The following is a 19,465-nucleotide window of genomic DNA, read 5'->3' on the forward strand; positions in this document are numbered from 1 at the left end:
TCACAATAGGATTGTCTCAACACCGGGACTAAAAATCACAACCTGCCTAACATGGTAACTGTACTTTTCATTGCCTGAATGGAACTTGTCTAACCACAGGGCTCAGATTCAATACTTGGTAAAACCAGAAGTGCAAATGAAGAATTCAGGGGAGTTCCAGAGAGTTACAAAATGAATCCATTTTATTTTCCAGTCTTCAAATGCCAGTATTACCTTCTAAAGATAAGAAACATGCTACTAATGCCATACTAAAGATAGTAAAGGGTTTTATCTGTAAGTTAAATGTCTACGTTGTATAAAGGAGACTAGAAAGGAGACCAGGGGAGATAACTCTTAGAAATACAAAGCCACTATTTTATTCCATTTCAGACCCTCAGAAGCTACCCTAGTAACTTACTCTTCAACTCTTCAACTACATACTGCAGCAGAACCAGCAATAAACTTGATTTTTAAAAGTACATTTAGTGAAAATGTTTTCTTTGATTCTTCCCTCTTCAATAGGATAATAGAGTCAGAAGTCCTTCAAACATGATTATGAAGATGTAACACTAGAAGGAGTCATCTAAGAAATAAAAATTAGGCAATAAAATAAAATGATTCATTGTTTCCTTTCTGTATTGTCAAAAAAATTCCTTGAGTTCTAATAATCTATGTTTAGTTTGTAGGGGAGGAAAAAATAATTTTTCCTTCTACACATCTTAGGTTCATTGGCTGGGGCCCTTATAACAAAAGACAGATTAACAAGAGAAAAACAAACAGAAGTTTATTAGCATGTATATTTTATATACACACGGGAGATACCAGGGAATGAGTAAATCTCAAAGAGCTGGCTTAGAACTCCCCGGCTTATACATCTTCAACAAAGAACAGTAAAATTTTAGACAAGTGACGAGACAAAGGAAAAAAATTTGAGTCTGTAGGAGCAGTAAATTGTGGGAGGCAAATATATGGGAGTTTGTTATGTAGATTCTTCTGGCGCTGGTTTCTAGGCTGATAATTATCTAAAGTTGTCTCAGGTGATCAACCTTGTCCTTCCTGATGGAGAGTGGAGGGGAGGATGTCTTTGTGAACTTATGTCCTGCTTTTAGGCAAATGGAGTAGGCAGAGATTGTCTTGTATCTGCTTCTTCTCAATTGTCTTCAGCTCAAAATAATCCTTATGCCAAAGAGGCATATTTTGGGGTAGCACATCCTGGTCTCTTAGAAGACTAAGCAATGACCCGTGGAAAAATGGCCTCTTCACTAAGATTGACTATCAGTTATGCAGTGGACTGACTGATGAGCAAAACAATTTAACACTTACTTTCATCTCCCTCCAAATTTGTCTGTTGTTTTACCTGGAACTCCTTTTCTAAATCCAGAACTCTTGGCAACATTGTGTGAAATGTGAAAAGAAGAGGATAACTCTGCCATGCTCATGTTTGAAATGAAGTAGATGGACATACCATTCTGCCATCAATACCATCTTCACCACATACATCTTCTGCAGTATAATTGTACACCATGATTACCTTAAAATTCATCATTCTCTTCTCTTTGCTATGACGCTTGTCAGCAGTACCTCCTAGAGCTCGCTCAGGAGCACGCTAACTCAAGCTCTTCTCTGTCATACTACGCATACAAGTCTTTTGCTTCTGATAAAGTTAGAGGATTGATATTCCTTTTACATTGTAGAATTATCTCCTTGATAAATTTGAGTTGGTCAAACTAGACATATGACATGACAATGAACAGAGCACAGCAGGACAGAAAATTCGATATCTTCTAGCTATTTCACACACATACATGAGACAAAGTTATTTTTACAGTGAAGTATTTTTGAGAAAAATGTATTATGTGCCTTGGAAAATATAGTCATTTAAAAAATATATTTGAAATGAAAATCTCCAGCATGTTAGAAGACGATGGTGCCAGACGGCCATCTTGTGCCACAAGTGGTTTTTCGTTATGTAAAGCACCCATTGAGTTAAAATAATTTGTTCTTATTCTATCGCTTCCTGAGGCCAGAGAGCACATAGGCGATTCAGATTTCTGGCTGGGCCGCAAATGTTCTGCTGATATCATATAGATAGAATGCGGATTCCAGAACACTCCTTATAATGGAAGTCTACAAGTGGCATCCAATTGAAGGCCCCATCTTTCATCACCTATAAAGGACGAACTTGGATTACATCAACCTTGGACCCACTGGTTTTGTCACTGTTGTCAACTGATAGTGATTCATCACTGGTGATGATAAAAATGATGGAAGAAGAGTTAAAAGTCACTTTTTTCTTTGGCCTGTCCCCATCTTTCTGTGACATCACAATAGGTCTGATCTGCATTTCACTCTCAGACGCTGGAAGGTCTTTAGCAGGCCGCTGGCATCTCAGCAGCCGGAAACATAGGAGCTGCAAGAGGGATCTTCGGAACTGGGCAGAGAAAAAATAAAGTTGAATATTAAGTAAAAGGTTTAGCCCTCAATCTGGATTAACATTCACGGAAATTAGTTGAGTTTAATTTGATTTGTTTTTTGTTTGTTAACTGATGTGGATGTGGGGTTATAGGGTAATGTCCAGATCTACCTCAGTCACCCTGGAGTTTTATGTCTTTTATTTATTATGATTCTTACTAACCAGAACACATAGTACTGTTTCAATACCTTATAATTGCCATTGCTTCAATTTGCATGCACTTACTATGAGGGCAGCTAGATCTATGAGGGATTTTAAATATTAATTCAGTCTACAAATATTCAGCGAGCACCTACTAGGTGACAACCACAGTGCTATATCTAGAGATATTCTAAGCAGCCAAAATAGACAAGGCCCTTCCTGGCAGAGGTTACGGCCTGGTGTACTCAGTAATGTTCCCTTAATTAAGAGAAGAAATTTTTTTTCTTTCAAGATTACTAATCAGTTGGGGGGAAAAATACCATAGCAAGGAGTACTCATGTCACCAATACCCAACATTATTCTCCGTGTCCTGGGTACAACACTGATACCATATGTCTCAGCTCCCTTCCAGGGGCTCCTCTCTTCTCTTCCCCTTCTGCAAGAAGCTTGGAGGCCAAGGTCTGAAGATAAGACCACCATAAAATGGAAGGAACCTAGATTTCTGAATGACTGCATGGCACAGATGCCACCTCTTCCACTGAACATATTAGACCACAGACTCTGATTTAGACCAATAAACTCTTTCTGTGTTAATCCATTGAAATGTTGGGGTTGTCAGTTACTGTAGTCAGTCTATCATGGCCAATAAAATATATAAAGTTAACGTACTTGTCATCCCCTTTGTTTAAAGTAAAATAAATTGTTTAATACATGGACTTGCCCAGATGAGGAACTATCAATACAAAATATAATAAATAGCTACATTGATTTCTATATTCATTGATCCTCAATTATATACAAGTTATCACTTAGTTTATATTCACATTTTAAAACATTTATCTGTCTGAGTCTTTATTCATCAAACCATTGTTTGGTATAGCTATGTGCTTAAGATATATTATTATAAGGGTTAAATAGATTATGTACAGCAAAAAAAAGTTTTTTGTTATAAATATCAAGTTTCTTGAGGACAAAGATTACCATCTTATTTATTTGTTTTTCTTTGCTTATTATATCTTTTAGAATTCCTGTTTAAATTGTGCCCCTGGGAACCAGAAACATCAGGACTATATGGGAGCTTGGTAGAAATGCAGAATGTTGGGCACCCAGACATACTGAATCAGAACATGCATTTTTATAAGATTGCCAGGGGTGGTGTGTGCACATTAAAGTTTTAGAAGCACTGATTATATGGCCCATTGGCTGAGACAAAGGGCGCAACAAATAATTGTCAGTGAATATGTTTAAAATTTGCCTGTTGAGGTGGCCCTTAAAATATCTTATACTCCTATAGAAAATAAATTAAAATTATAATCCATATCACTAGAAAACTTCACATGTGCACATACTCAAAAAGTTTTATAAATAATTTATAGAGTTTCAAAGGCTGTCCTGAGGCCAATTCAAGGAATTCTTAGATTCTAGGGACCAAGTTTAAAATCTCTGGGTTAAAGGAAATAGGCAAATAGAAAGCAATGAGAAAGAGGGAGACAGATCATCAGTAAAAGGAGATGAAGCCACGTGAGAATGAGCTGAGGAAGAGGGTAAGGCAACAACCATCAACGAAAAGGAAACGCATATATGAAAAGAGAGGGAGAATTAACACCGAATATAATAAAGTTACTACAAAAAAGTGTCCTCTCTCTTCTCCCAAAATCTCAGGCATTGGAAGTCAGATTAATTATTATTGCCTGTTATTATTAATATTTTTACTTATTACCTTTACAATTTCAGTGGACTAATTAACCATTATTCTTATTTTTTAAATTTTATGGATCTTTAAACTTTGAAACTTAAAGGCTCAGCTTTGTATTAATCATACTGTCAGCTCCCACAGGCAGGACTGACAGCCATTGAGTCGAAACCTCTCTACTGCAGAAATAGATAACGAGCTTTCGAATAGACCTAAAGGAAGTTTCTTGAACCAAATTAATTTTGTCTAAACGTGGGCTATGGCATGTGAATAACAACTCAGACAGATTGTTAAAAGTATCTATTACCCCAAGCAAGGAGCTAAAAACACTGGATTTGGGGATTCAAGCAAACCAGGTTCAAACCCCGGCACCGACACTTCCCAGATTAGGCAAGTTATTTACCTTCTCTGAACTTATTCATAATCCATAAATAACAAGAAATAATATTTATGGAGCTTTGTAAAGATAACGGGTGTAACCTGCATAGTACAGGAAGAATTTTAAATGTATCATTAACTTTGTAGCCATTATTATTATTACTAGGTATTAAATATTTTCTCATGAATTAAACATTAATTTTAATAGAATTTTACCTTACAAGTATGAATCTCTATAGGCAGATCTTAGAATTGTTATTATTTTCTTTGGGGATATTCTACATTTATTTCTTCCTGAACCCTGTACATTCCTATGAAATTCTTGTTTTGGGTTTTCATCATTGAAGTTGCTCTGAATTTTCCCTGTAGAGAAGTATTGTACTGTAGTTTCCAACCCCACCCCCAGGGGGGAAAGAATCAGTTAATTACAAAGTTTACCTTTCTGATCATGAAGATATAAATAATTGGATTGTATACAGTGTTCGATTTGGCAAAGAGATAGGATACAATGGATACTGTTGGGGTGACCAGATGTCTCTGACCATTAACCACCAAGAAACAGATCACAATATAAGGCATCCAGCAGACCAGGAAGGTGAATATCATTAGAAAGCACATTTTGGCCAATTTCTTTTCATATTTTAAAATCTTGATTACTTGAATTGTCTGAAGATCTTCAACACAACGAAGCTGCAGGAAGAGAGAAAGAAAGGAGGGGGCGCTGAAAAAATGAAAGAATCGGTTTTCTTTTGTTGTTTTGCCAACAGATACTCAGACACCATCTTGGCCCCACCAGAAGGGAAAGAAACCTGAATAGGATCCTTCTGATCCCAGACCTGCCGCTGGGCCCAGCCTTAACCTCGCTGGGCCATAGTCCCCTCGCCTGTAACGTGTTATGGTTGAGCTATATAGGCTCTCAGATCCTCCACTGGATTTTAATGCTTTGCTAATTTACTTAATAAGAATAAAATGAACTATTTTGCCTAGATCTTCAAGCTGCTCAAAGCCTGAGGCATGATAAAATGAAAACAACTTCCCCATGATCCTGGAAACCCTTTTATCTGGAGCATTAATTCTCAAGTTCTCAAAACAGCAAGCAAAGCCATGTCATGTCAGGAGTTCTGTGCGTTAAGCCTGTAGCGGACCCAGATGAAAACTTAATTCCCAGATGAATTATTGCTTGAAACCACTGTGTGTTTCAATTCACTGCTAATGACTATAAAGTAAAATTTGGTGAGGAATTTGTAATTGGTTTCATCAGGGGCTCATTTGCCGAGGAAAGCGCTTGATAAAACTCAGGGAGCCCCACTCCTCTAAAATCAGCATTTTTGCTCGCACTTTGTCCCATTAAAGGTATTGAGGAGCAATGACGAACAGTCTGGAGGTTCTTTGAGTTTCCTGGATATAAGTTTCTTTTAGCTGTTTCTCTTATTATTATTTATTATAAATGCATTATTAAGGTGAGGGAAAGAATATTCCAGCATACCAAAAATATGTTCATAAATAAAAAGTTATTTCTGAACATTGTAAGAAACTGTACTAATTTCACTACAAAAATACAAAAAGGCTTTATACATTGATTCTTAAAAAGGTACCAGGCATGCTGTTGACACTTAGTATTGATAATTTTAAACTTGGAAATTTACTGCATTTCAATGAACTCAAAGTGTACCTTTTAGTTCTAGCATTATCATAAAAATTAAGGGAAATTTTCCAAAAAAATCATTTAAAACATGTGCTTATAGTATTTAACATATATTTGAATTGAAATCCCTAAATTACTGATATCATCTAAAATTATATTTAAGAACCTATGTTCTAATCAAAATCATGTATTCAGGTTGACAAAGAATAAAGGGAAACATTGAAAATGGTTGATTTTTTTATTAGAGTAGAGAGAATGTATACGGGGGCATTGAATCTTAAACTTCTGGTACTGTTATATTATGTGTGTGCAATTCTATTTTAATAGAAACTATTTTACATAATGTGATAGAATATTATTCTATTTTCAGAACATCATTTGGAGGGTGATGTCTCCTTAGACTTTATAGGGAGGTCATTGGGTTCTGGTTAAAGCTCTACAGTTGGAATTTAGAAATCTGGGTTCTTATTCTAGATTCACCACTTTTGCTCCCAGTATGATATTGAGCAAGTCAATTACCCTCTATAAGAGTAAAGATGAAAGGAGGTTGAAACAAACAACCTATTAGAATTAACAGGACCTGGGTTCCAGTTCCACATACATGTGACTTTGTGGAGTATTTTCAAGATTAAATATATATTTATATTTAAAGCTGACACACTTATATGTATATGTACTTTTGTGATACTAAAGAATATTTGGAATCATTATTTTTGACTCTTCATAGTTTCAATTAACTAGTAGTAACATAACCACATCTCAATTATCTGTGCCCTCCCCTACCCGCTGCTGTCTAGGTCCCAACAGTTTTATCTGTACCATTTTTGGGGCAAGTCAGGCTTTTTCCTCTCTCATCATTTATCAAAGTGGAGCACTCATTTGTCACCTTGGAATTGCATGCACACTGGAAAAGTTAATCTAAACAAATGTTAGTCTACTTCTCAATTCCTCTTTGGTATAACGAGAGGATCCTGACTAACGTTTCAGACTGGGTTTGCGTATGTGAAGTTTTCATCATTATTTTTTATGTATCTCTTTTGGGATTTGTTTCATCACTCTCTAGTCTTTTACTCTGATCACTGGACGTTTTCTAGGTAAAGAGCTCTACTTCATGTCTCGCACCCTTTATCCAATCATTTGAGAATATTTTTCAGAATTGCTATGGATGAAGCAGGAGCACATGAACAAATTTGTCTTAAAGAATGAACCGCTTCAGACAGATTCTCCACAATTCTCTCTGAAAGTGTTCTCTGACTACACAGATGACTGATCTCTAGTTCTTAGTGATCCAGACACCTGTAGATTTTCAAAGATTTCCCTCTGAACCCTCATTCTCAAGGGAGCGGCTATGTCTTCATTGCTTCTATGAGTCTCCCCTCTCTAAGTAAGGAAATAGAGACAAAGTACTTGCACAGAGTTCTGCTGAAGTAATAGCACGGTCTGAAGTTAAACCTCCTTACATTTTCACCCCTGCCCCTCTCTTCCCCTCTCTGTGCCCTCTGCGTGTAACTCATTCCAAAAATAGGCCCGGATCACCTATTACATGCAGATGTTCTCTCAGCTATAGGTGAAAAAATAAGGTTCAGTTTCTGTTCTTGAGGAACTCGCTATTCGATAAGGGTGACCGGCACACAAATAGACTACTTCAACAGGTGCTACACACCGTCAGGGAGGTGACCAGGGAGGCTCTGGGTGTATGTAGGATGGGTAACCCGTTCTGAAGGTGAGTTCGAGCAAGAAAATCCTACTGTAGGCCTTCAGGAGTTAGCCAAGTAAGGAGGATAGACAGAATGTTCCAGAGAAAGGAGTGTGCTAAGACAAAGATGCAAAAGAACACATGTCAGGTTCTGTGAACAAGAAATATTGCAGTTGGCTGGAATCTGAGGTGGCAAGAGGAGGGGATTCTTAAGAAATGAGGCTGGAGAGATAGACAGGAGATGCCACACAAGAACCTGCTCACAGTACTCAGGGGCTTTGTTTTTATTCACAAAGACAATGGAGCCTCTGAAGGTAACATCTGAGAACAATTACCCTCGTGGCAGTGCGCACAGAATGGCTTAGAGCAAATGACAGATTAAAGAAAAGCAAGAACAAAGGAAGGAAGACTAAGACTCTTTTGAACTGAGTCTGCAGCAGGATCTATTGAAAACTATTTAAGTGGAATAGATAAGAATTGATCCTTCATTGGTTGTTGGGGGGAAACATGAATAAAAAATATTCACAAAGATTACTCCCTAATTTTTGGCTTATGTACAGAGCTAGGAAAGATGAACATTCAATGAGAAAGAGAATGGAGGAGTGGAGAATTTGAAGCAAAAGATTTGAGGCAAAAGAAGATTAATTTACCAATTAATCTTCACATATGCTGAAATTGAGTCTGTGGACCATCCAAATGTAGGTGTTCAATAGGCAATTGACTAGGAGGATCTGACAGAGGTCAGAAGACCTGGATTGGAAACAGAGATTTCAGAGTCATCAAGCCTGTGTTTGAAGGAGAAATTCTGGCAGAATACAAGATCACCCAAGGCCAGCATGAAATGAGACATAAACACAGGATGCTGGGGAGGTCTGAGGAGGAAAAGCCCTTAGAGGAGAAAAGAAGATGGGGCCAGGGAGTCAGTGATAAAGACAGCAGAGGTCCTAGAATTGATGGGAAGGGAATGTCACAAAAAAGTGGAAATTGTCAACGGTCTCAAATGCCACAGATGCCGGAAAGGAATAGAAATATGTCCATTGGATCTAACATTTGGGAACTGATCAATGACCCTAAAGAGAGGGCTGTTTTGGTGAGAACATGGTAGAGGAAGGAGGCACCAGCTTGCAATGGGTTGAGGAATAAATGCTAGAGGAATTCACTAAACTACAAACTCCTTGAACCACAACAGATCTCCCAGCTCTGGAGGCTGGGAAGTCCACGATCAAGTTGCAAGCAAGGCAGATTTTACTCTGAGGCCTCTTTTCTTGGATACTTTCTTGCTGTGTGCTCCCATGACCTCTTTTTTATGCACGTATGGGAAGAGAGCGAGCGAGCAAACTCTCTGGTGTCTCTTTTTGTTAGGACACTAATGGCATCAGACCAGAGACCTGCCCTGATGACCTCATCTAACCCTAATTACCTCCCAAAGGCCCCATCTCCCAGTACTGTCACATGTGTGATCAGGGCTTCCACATTTGAATTTGGGAGGGACGCAAACATTCAGTCTATAACAGTAAGAAATTGGTACATTTCTGATGCTCAGTAAATACTGGTTAAGTGAATGCTTATTGAGTGATGATGTGTCACTAAAAGCCACCAAAGGTTCTTTGAGTTAGCAGTGATGAGAAGGAGAGAAATAAAGTGATAGTTGGGGCAGCTGAAAGTAGATTTTCTTAAAAAAAAAAAAAATAGCATGGCAATATGCTAAAGGGAGAGAGCCAGGAGTAAGGGAGAGATGGAAGATGCAAATGAAGGAGAAAATAAACTTGAGAGAGGTCCCTGGGGCAGAGACGGGGTGGGGAGACAAGAGGAACATGGAACCAGCGTGGTCCCGGGAGACCCTCCTGTCCCACCCTGTAACTGGAGACAGAGGTCTAAGAATCAGTGGTTTGTATACAGAGAGGCAGGGGCTTGAGGAAGTCCTTGATAATGGCTTTATTTTGCCCAATAAATAAGAAGCATGGTTATTTGATATGAATGAGAGAGCAAAGCAAGAGATTAAAATGGAAAATGAGGATCTGTATTATAATGGCCTGGATGTGGAGGGATTGGGTACAAGGGATACAAAGATTGCTGGACAGGGCTGAGAGGACATCTCAGAATGAACATGTGTGGGTTTTCTTCCATCTCCTCTTTGTAGTTTGACTACAGGCAGGGAGAAAACAGAGAGATTGATCCAGGGATTTTTTTTCTCCTTTTAACAAAATGAGCGTGTGTAAAGAAAATAGGAACGTAGAAGTTGAGGGTGGTAAGTCATGATTTAAAGTGATGCATGTGGCAAAATAGGATGACTTTACAGGGGTCCTCAAACTTTTTAAACAGAGGGCCAGTTCACTGTCCCTCAGACCGTTGGAGAGTGCTGCGCACATTCCACACATGCGCACTGTGAGTCTAGGACTAGTCAGCTGCTAAGCAGGACAGGCAGCGGTGGCAAAAACACCCGGCGGCCTGGATAAATGTCCTCGGCGGGCCACATGTGGCCCTCAGGCCACAGTTTGAGGACCCCTGATTTAGAATAACGAGTGAAAGTCAGAATGGTCTGCCAGGCTGCCTGGGAGACTGGAGTGTGCTGACCACGGTAGAGAAAGGACAGAGTCGGAAGAAGCAGCGAGCAAGGAAGACACCCGTGGCTGAAGTGGGGGACTGGCACGTGGGGGGAGCCCCACACTTGGTGGGTTAGTTCAAACGTCCCTCTTGGCAGCACCAAACATGACACCTGTTTGTGGTCAGTTCTTGTCCTTTACGACGCTGGAGTTATTTCCAGACAAAACATCTGCGCCATTCTCTAGTGGTGGGTTCATGTGACCTTTGACTGAATAAAATTATAGGAAGTGTGCAATTCCTTTTTTTAGAGTTCTTAAATTTTAAGAGTGCTGGATAATGTAGGGGATTTTTGTCATTGATTTTGTCCAGAAACCTTTCTTTCCTTCCCTTGGCTTAGAGAGTGACGTAGAGAGAGTAAATGCCATTCCTCACTGGGCTTGTCAGAGAGTGACTCATAGTGCAAACCTCGACCCACTGGGAAGTCCCCTAGCGTGACTCCAGTTCAGTAACTACCAACCACGTGGGAAGAGTTTGATTCTTCTCCACACAAAATTTTCAACCCTGGATGTGGTTTGGGGGAAAGGCATTTGTAGTCTTCAACTCACCATTCGAACGGAATACAGAATATGGCCATAGCAATGGACCATCACGCCCACAGGCACCACCAGGCAGCCAAGAAATAAGAAAAGCACAAAGGAGGAATCGTTGGCATCCTTGGATTTCCAGTCCACGGTGCAGCCTAGTCCATGTACGTCCAGGATGTACCTGTTCCAGCCCAGGAGAGGCGCTCCTGCCCACGCCAGTGAGTAGAGCCAGATGTAGGTAATGGCCCTCCAGGCCCAGGAGAAATTGATCACTCTGGCGTGGACCACACGAATGTAACGTTCATAGGCCAGCACAGTTAGGGTGGCAATGGAAACAATCCCTGCAAGAAGAGAAAGCGGAAAAGTATAGCACGGTGCAGGGGAGAACCAGACATGAGAGAGCTGATACCTTCTCTACTGGAAACAGGCAGCAGTCCCCAGCCTTTTTGGCACCAGGGACTGGTTTCATGGAAGACAATTTTTACATGGACAGGGTGGGGTGGGGGAGCTTGTGCTGTGGTGCAGGTGCGAGGGATGGGAGCGGCTGTAAATACAGTTGAAGCTTTGCTCTGCTGGCTGGCCTGCCACTCACCTCCTGCCGTGCGGCCTGGTTCCTGAGTTTCACGGAAGACAGTTTTTCCACGGGGGTGTGTGTGGGGGTGGGGAGTGGGGTGTCAGGCAGTGATGTGTGGCCCAGTTCCTAACAAGCCACAGACCGGTACCCTGCTTTGGCCTGGAGGTTGGGAATGGCAGCCGGAGTATCTGAGGCAGAGAGAGTGCTCTAAAAGCTAAAAGATCTAAGAGTAATCGTGCCCCATAGTCCCCAGGAAATTTGATTGATTGAAAACGTATTTATCCGTAAAAGAAAACATAGAAAATGGCATGTGGATGGAGGAAAGACAGGAATTAAAACCCTAAAATTAGCCCCACCCCAGTGATGCAGCTATTGTATTCAATGTTCTCCTAAAGAGAAACTCTGGAGTGAGTTGGGGAGAGTTACTGGAGCAAGTGTTGCCCTCTCTCGGCTGTATCTGGCTTGGCTTAGTAGCCAGACGTAAAGTCAAAGAGGGTTCCAAAAGCTCAGACTGAGCAAAGCCGTGGTGAAATGATGCAGAGGGCTGCCTTGACCTGCCCGCTGGCAGATGGCAGCATAGGGACTGTTCACATGCAAGAATGGCTGAAAAGGGTGGGGGTCATCCTCTGTTTCCATGGTCTTCATTTATACTTATACTTTGCAACAGATCCACAGAAAAGAAAATTAACAATATTATTCATGTATTTCTCTGTGGCTCCCCAGGGAGTGATTTATTTACTCAGCAAGCACCTACTGAGTACCTACTACGTGTCGGGCACTGTGCTGACACTGAACATCCAATGCTAAGAGGAAGAACTCTAGATGTTTGAAGGGACTGTGGACGTGTAAACAACCGACACGATGCATCGGAGTCACAGAAAAGGAAGCCTTTGTGCATAAGGCACGAGAAGCACATTCCAGAAGAAGGAAGAATTATGTGCCAGAGCATGGAGGTGTAAAACGACACAGAATGGTCTGTAAATGGGGAGAGGATTCTGGGATGCCAAGGCCCAGAGGAGATGGAGAGAGAAATTTAGAGAGAGCAGATGAAGCCACACTGAGACAGACTTCCAAAATTTCTAGCTAGGGTGTTTCATGAGTCGTTGTTGTTGTTGTTTTGAAGCTTTTCCTGTATGAGACAGGAATTGTGAATTTGTTGTTGTCGCATTCTTTTTAAGCATGAAAATGACAGTTAAATTCCCCTTTTGCTTCCCTTTCTTTTTCTTCTGAAAGGACACTCATTCTAGCAGTAGTATAGAACTTAAAACACAGTCCAGAGCTGTGGAAACCAGCTTGAAAGCTACTGCAATAGTTCAAGCAAAATATGATGGGGCCCCAACGAGGGTGACGTTAAAGGCATGAACAGCGGAGACTCCAACGCAGAGACATTTAGCAACTAGTGTCGACAGAGTCCGTCTGCTTCCTGAATGGGGGAGTGAGGGGACAGAGGCGTTAACAATAACTTGGAGACTTCTAACCTGCTTAATGAGCCAAGAGTTAAGGGAAATGAGTGATAACGTTAACGGAAATAAAACTACAAGGTGTATGAGAAGATATGGGGAAGGCAACAAAATCGTGAGAACACAGAACACATCAACAGCAGTATTTGTTGAATGAGTGGACAGAGAGACGTTAGAGAAAAAGTGGCTCAAATGGAGAATGAAAATAAGACTGGGGCCCTGAGAAATAGGGGGAAGGTGTGGGGGGTAGGTTTTTAGGGCCAAGTCCCAGCCCCTCACTAAGCAGTGCTGTTGGAAGCATTCGTCTTCCCCTGGGCTTATCGTAATGTTGAGGGAAACACACCAATAATGCAGCAGGCCCCATGATTATCCCTCTACACGTGGTAGGCCTCCTTTTGGAAAAAGCGGTTTGTGGCTCAGGGGGTTAAGTAACCAATCCGTGGTGGACACAATTTTGAGAATCCACAACTGACTCCCAAACCCACGATTTTGCCTTTACACCACCTGCTGCCACTAGAGGGCGACTTGTATTTCCCCGTAAATTCTACCAGGGGTAGAGTGATGTCTGGGCTCTCCCTGCAAAGCAGCAGATTGATCAGGTGTGTATGAAGTACCTACTTATCACTGTGCTGAGTAGGTCTTGTAGGAGAAACCAGAGACTCAGGGGCCTTACCCTTGAGGAGACTACAATACTGTATTCTTATAAAACCAAGACTCATACCCAGCATTAGAGGGCAAAGTAAGATGATATGTATTCATATGTCAAGGTTATGATGCAAAAGCAAACCATAAAAAGTAAAATCCCAGTGGACTGTGTTGTGGGAATTGCTTCATTAAGAGAGAAAACTTGGCCGGGTGCAGTGGCTCTTGCCTGTAATCTTAGCACTGTGGGAGGCTGAGGTGGGAGGATAGCTTGAGGCCAAGAGTTCGTGACCAGCCTGAGCAACATAGCAAGACTCTGTCTCTACAAAAAATAGACAAATTAGCCCAGTGTCTTGGCGGGCACCTGTAGTCTCAGCTACCCGGGAGGCTGAGGCAGGAGGATGGCTTGTGCCCAGGACTTTAAGGTTGCAGTGAGCTGTGATGTTGCCACTGCACTGTAGTCTGAGCTACAGAGCAAGACCTTGTCTCAAAAATAAATCAATAAATAAACAAATAAAATAAATAAAAGAGATAAAACTTAAGTTGGTTCGCAAAATATGGGATAGGTATTAAGGGACAGAAAAGATCGGAACAGGCATGGCTGGAAGAGCAATTTCTACAAAGGCAAAGTGAGCCTCCTTGAATTCTTGCAAGAGTGCCTTGGACTCCAAGCTTGGAGCCAGGCCCGAGTGAGAAGATCAGTCACTACTAAGGATGGTACAAAGCTCATCACACTTTCCGTGGCTGTTCGTGGTCCACAGCAAGGATCTTCAATTTTTTTTTTCCTAATAGAATTTTGAAAAACTATGTACACATTCATATTTAAAGGGCAACATTTAAAAAATGGTCATATGGATTGAGTTACTAAAGTGTATAATATTATGGGATACAATTGATCAAAATATTTTGTTAAATATAGAAGTAAAAAATTCAATTAGAAATGTATCTCTTAAAGAGATCAATGTGGCTTTCTTTCATCACAAAATTGTATCTATCCATGATTACTATTACTGTTACCTAGAATGAGGCAAGATCAATTCTACTTATAATTTTTTCTATTTATAAAGTTGGAGAAAGATTTCTGGGTCACATGTATATTAAGATGGCAATGAAAGGAGATTTTTTTATTTTCAATTTTTATTAATTATACAAGCATTCTTTCTATATTCAATTACTATAACTCTTCTGAATTTATGTGCCCAAAATCACATAGTGTTTATTGTCAAAAATCATTTTTAGTGATCTATCAGCTAAAAACTCAATTTTGTTAAGAGCAAATCATGGGAAACCACCTGAGTGGCCATTCACTTCCTCAATATATTCATTAATATTTTAAATTATTCTTTTGTTTGCTATCCTGGAATCTAGCCCCTCCCCCCATTGGCAATATTCCACAGTAAGATTTTATTTTACTGGAGAAGGGTGAGGAGTTTGCTTTTTGGGGTAAAGTGGGAGAAGGGTGATTGAGGAGGGAAGTGCCTTGAGAGCAGGTAGCTGATTTCTAGGAGAGAATACAAATAGAAATTGAGAAGTTAGAAATCAACTCTCCTTGCACAACCATTGGAAAGGGTTTATGTATCCCTAGCAGATTTGAAGACAGCAGTCTATAAAATCTAATCTCATTGGCAGATCACTGGGCTTTGCCTAATCTTGCTGCATTGCTAACATCAGGAAACAAACCATGACACAAACTGCCAGCCACATTCATTGAGAGCTGGCTGCTTCGATACTGCTGTCCCTTCTGCCTGAAATGCTGACAAAGATCTCACAGTCTGCAGAAGACAGATGTGTAAGCAAATAATTCCAGGAATGTGGCAAGAGCTGAAACAAGCTGTGTCCGGGGAGCTGGAGAAGGCAATGTAGTATTGATCTCTGCCTGGATAAATACTGGGGAATGTTTTAAGAGAAAGAAATATTTGAATTGATGAATAGGAAAAGTTGATCAGTTGACAAGGATGAGGATATGCCAAATATAGTGCATCAGTTGGACTCAAACAGTTCTTTGTGATATAAATTAATGATTATACAATCATTTATGACATTCATCATCAAACATATACACATATAGTGCGCCAGGCACTGTGTTAGGCAATGGTAAAACAAATATGAATTATAAACAAAAATGTGTTTGGCCTCAAACACATTCCCCTACTGTAAAATTTATCACATTGTTTGGCCTCAAACACATTCCCCTACTGTAAAATTTATCACATTGTTTTATAATTATAAATATAAACAATGTAATAATTTTTACAGTAGGGGAATGTGTTTGAGGCCAAAAGTCCTGGATTCAATTCCAGTTTTTTCCATGTTTGCCTAACGAAAAAGGAGTGGGACTTTGGATCAATTCCAGTTTTTTTACATAATTATCACGTGATTCTGGGAAAATTAATTAACACTCTGAATCTAAATCCGCTCACTAGTAAGATAGGGATAATAGTACCAAAATATTGTCTCATTATGTGTTTGTATGTGTATATGTAAATGAGAACATGAACGTGTTTAGTAAAATGGTAATACGCAAGGTATTATTATTATTGAATAGATGAATATATGCAAACAAAATTGCTTTAAGTGGTAGAAAGTAGGCAAAGGCACAAAAGTGGGTACATCCATGATGACTTGATTAATACGTACAAAATATGAAGTTATTTTCCTACTTGGCCACTAGATGGCCACATTGAATAGCTTATTTATAGTCCAACTGCCCTAGCTCTGGGTAAGCAAGTTAAGGTACTGCCTGGGCCATGAGCCAGATCTGTTAATCCCTAACTATTAGATAAAAGAGTTAATATGACATAGTTCTTGCCTTCAAGGAGCACAACTCACTCCAGAGAAGGAGGTGGAAGGAGAAACTCTGTCTAATAGCGGGAGGAAGAACATCCAACTCAGGAGATTTTCTGTGGGAAGCAGATACCACCTGAGTGAGTCTTAAGGATTAAGTGCACTTTCACCAGGCAAAAGCAGGACGAGGGGGAAGGGGCTGCCAATCCTATTCCAGGAAGGAAGAACAGCTTATGTCAATACATGGAGACCTGGCAGAGCTGGCACCATTTGGGTGTCTGCAAATAATTCAAAATAGTAGATGCAGAGAGTTCTAGAAATAGAGCGTTGAAGGACCAAGGACTGTCCCAGGAAGAGCCTCAAGTGCCATGGGAGGAGTTTGGAGTGTATCCTGAGGGCTCCAAGGGGCCATCAAACCATTTTTGTACACTTCTGTCATTGTGCAATTCTAGAGAATTTTGTTTTCTTTTCTTTTGATTTTACTTTTGTAGATTTCCCTTACGGAAAGTTCCCTTTGGCTGCAATGAGGAAAAAGGATGGTGGGGAGGGACGAGGCTGGTCACAGGGAAACCTAGTGGCAGGGGAAGGAGAGGGGAGGAAGGTCCCACAAAGTTAAGGAAGGGCACTTTGTTGGCTGTGGGGATGGACAGAGAAGAATCAAAGGGAGTCTTGGGTTCCTGGCTTTGGTAAATGAATGGATGGTATTGCATTGACTTGGAAAGGAAATGTGAGAGAAGTAGATTCGGGAGGGAAGGTGACTAGGAGATAACTCACCTCATCATGGATTCTCTGGGGCTTTTTGAACAAATCACTCCATGTGTTTCAAATTCTCTGCCTATAAAATGGGGCAACTGTAGAAACCTGCCTTGCTGCTTTGAGAGTTGGCCAGGAGGGTGATCACACAGGAAAATCTTCCCCAAAAAGTGGGTGCACACTTTCTCAAACTAATGAAAATTCCAATTGTGTTCACTCAAAAACGTATATTGATTTGTAGAAATTTTTAAACCCACAGCGTTAATTACATTGGTCCACAGATGATAATGGACGCAAAGCTATGTGAAGGTTGCTTAATAAAGATGTTACTTTAGTAATTAGTGGCCTTTGCTCATATTTGAATGTTAAAGAAAAACACTACTTTTGATATGCCTGAAAAAGTTTGTTCTCTTAAGCAAGTAACAGTTTTTCTTTGAGATCTTGTTGACGTGGCTTATTTGTTGAGAAAGTTTCCTCACTCCTTTTTTATTTAATTAAAAATGGTAATTTCAGCTGACTAACAGAGTGCATACTATGTGTCTCTATGAGTATATAGAGTTCTAAGCAGTTCACCTGTGTTATCTCATTTAATCCTCACAACAAGTCTGTGGGACATGTAGAAATTGTTATCATTTCCATTTTACAGATGAGGAAACTGAGGCAAAATTGTCACAAGCTAATCAATAACAGAGCCAAGATTCAAATCTCACAGTCTGATTCTAAAGTCCATACTATGCTATACTTATTTTCTAATTCGCCTTTGAGAATTATCAAAAATTTTATATTAGTGATGTAGTCTCTACAGAAAGCATATTTAATCTGTTACCTACTACCTATGTTCAGTAACCATGTCCACTTTTGATATCAGAAGAGGTCATTTTTTTTAACTCAACTTCTTTTAAGCTGAAGAATTCTGGAGGAAATTAGAGAAGACCATCAATCTAAATAACTTTGCTCAACTATTGGAATGAGCAGTTTCTATTTAGTCAATAAAAGTGGTTCTCTAAAACACCAAAATGGCAGTTGGCTTTTACTGTACATTTTTTAGCCATTTACTGGATGTCTATGACAGAAGAAAATTAGTTCTAGCCAATTAATCCTTTTTACATATCTGTTTCCTTCCCTTTATTAAATTCTTTGTTTCTATTATTTGTTCCCAAACCAAATCATTTATGTTTAATATTCTTCATGTTTAGTATACAAAAATTCAGTTCCAAAGGAAACCTAGTGTAGCATAATAGTGAAAACCCTTTCAATGGGTTAAAAAATTATGATTTCAGGTAAGCAGCTTAAATAGATACTTATTTTTGACTGTCCTGTACAAACATAGCCACCCAAACAGTGCGTTAGAAACCAGGAGACCCCCAGTGAACGGCCGGGAGAGAGTGACTCAACATAGCCAGCCACAGGACACAGCTGTGGGCTGGCTGTTCACAGTTTAAGGTGACTGCTGTAGAGGACTGACATATATTTTCCTAGTTTAAGAATTAAAGTTAGTAATGTACGTGTTCTGCCCAGAATGTTTGAAAGTAATGTGCTCCAGACAAGGTCCTTGTGATAAACAAGGTTGTTGCCTAGAGGCATAACAAAGGACCTGAGTTGCAAGTAAGCAAGAGCTGCTCCGCCCCACAGCATTGGGGGTCTGGAAGCCACACAATAAACAGCCCATAAGATGGCTGGTTAGTCAATGACGGGTAAGACCCCTCAAGGGAGGGGCGACCTAAGCCAGGTACAGCCACCGGGGTTCAGTCGAAGATCTTAGGGGGTCACCCTAAGAGAAGCTGGGGATGAGAAATGCCCCCTGTGGCTCACCTTGCCCATCCTTGCTAATCTCGTTCTGTGATCTATGCCTAGTGCCTAGAGCAACCACCTTGAAATTCTGAGTTAGGGGATATCTGCTTCCCTAAGGCTACACATTCCGGAATTTATGGCTATTGCTGCCAGGCCTGGGTGGTTACATACAAGGAACTAACTTTAATCTTTTAGAGTATAAAAATAAAACTGACCCGGTGTGTTATTACTCAAGTCAACCATCTGTATGTGTGTCCGCAGTTTTTTTGTGTGTTCTGCGTTTGTGTTTTGTGTTCTGTGTTCATCCTCCGTCCTGTAAACGGCCACG

The 19,465-nt window shown here is 40.2% G+C and overlaps 1 protein-coding gene across 1 annotated transcript in view; it reads right to left on the reverse strand.

Annotated features, from left to right (window-relative positions):
* Nucleotides 1–96: 96 nt before the first annotated feature.
* The window catches only part of OPN3 (opsin 3), a 40,253-nt gene continuing 20,884 nt past the window's right edge, over nucleotides 97–19,465 (reverse strand). The window contains exons 2-4 of the mRNA XM_012751274.3: nucleotides 11,155–11,474; nucleotides 5,103–5,354; nucleotides 97–2,410 (exon numbers count right to left, since the gene is read on the reverse strand). Coding sequence (XP_012606728.1) covers nucleotides 2,147–2,410; nucleotides 5,103–5,354; nucleotides 11,155–11,474 — 836 coding nt within the window. The 3' untranslated portion in view covers nucleotides 97–2,146. The remainder of the gene's footprint in view (nucleotides 2,411–5,102; nucleotides 5,355–11,154; nucleotides 11,475–19,465) is intronic.

Source organism: Microcebus murinus, chromosome 19 (genome assembly GCF_040939455.1).
Source record: "Microcebus murinus isolate Inina chromosome 19, M.murinus_Inina_mat1.0, whole genome shotgun sequence".
In the NCBI taxonomy this organism is placed as follows: Eukaryota; Metazoa; Chordata; class Mammalia; order Primates; family Cheirogaleidae; genus Microcebus; species Microcebus murinus.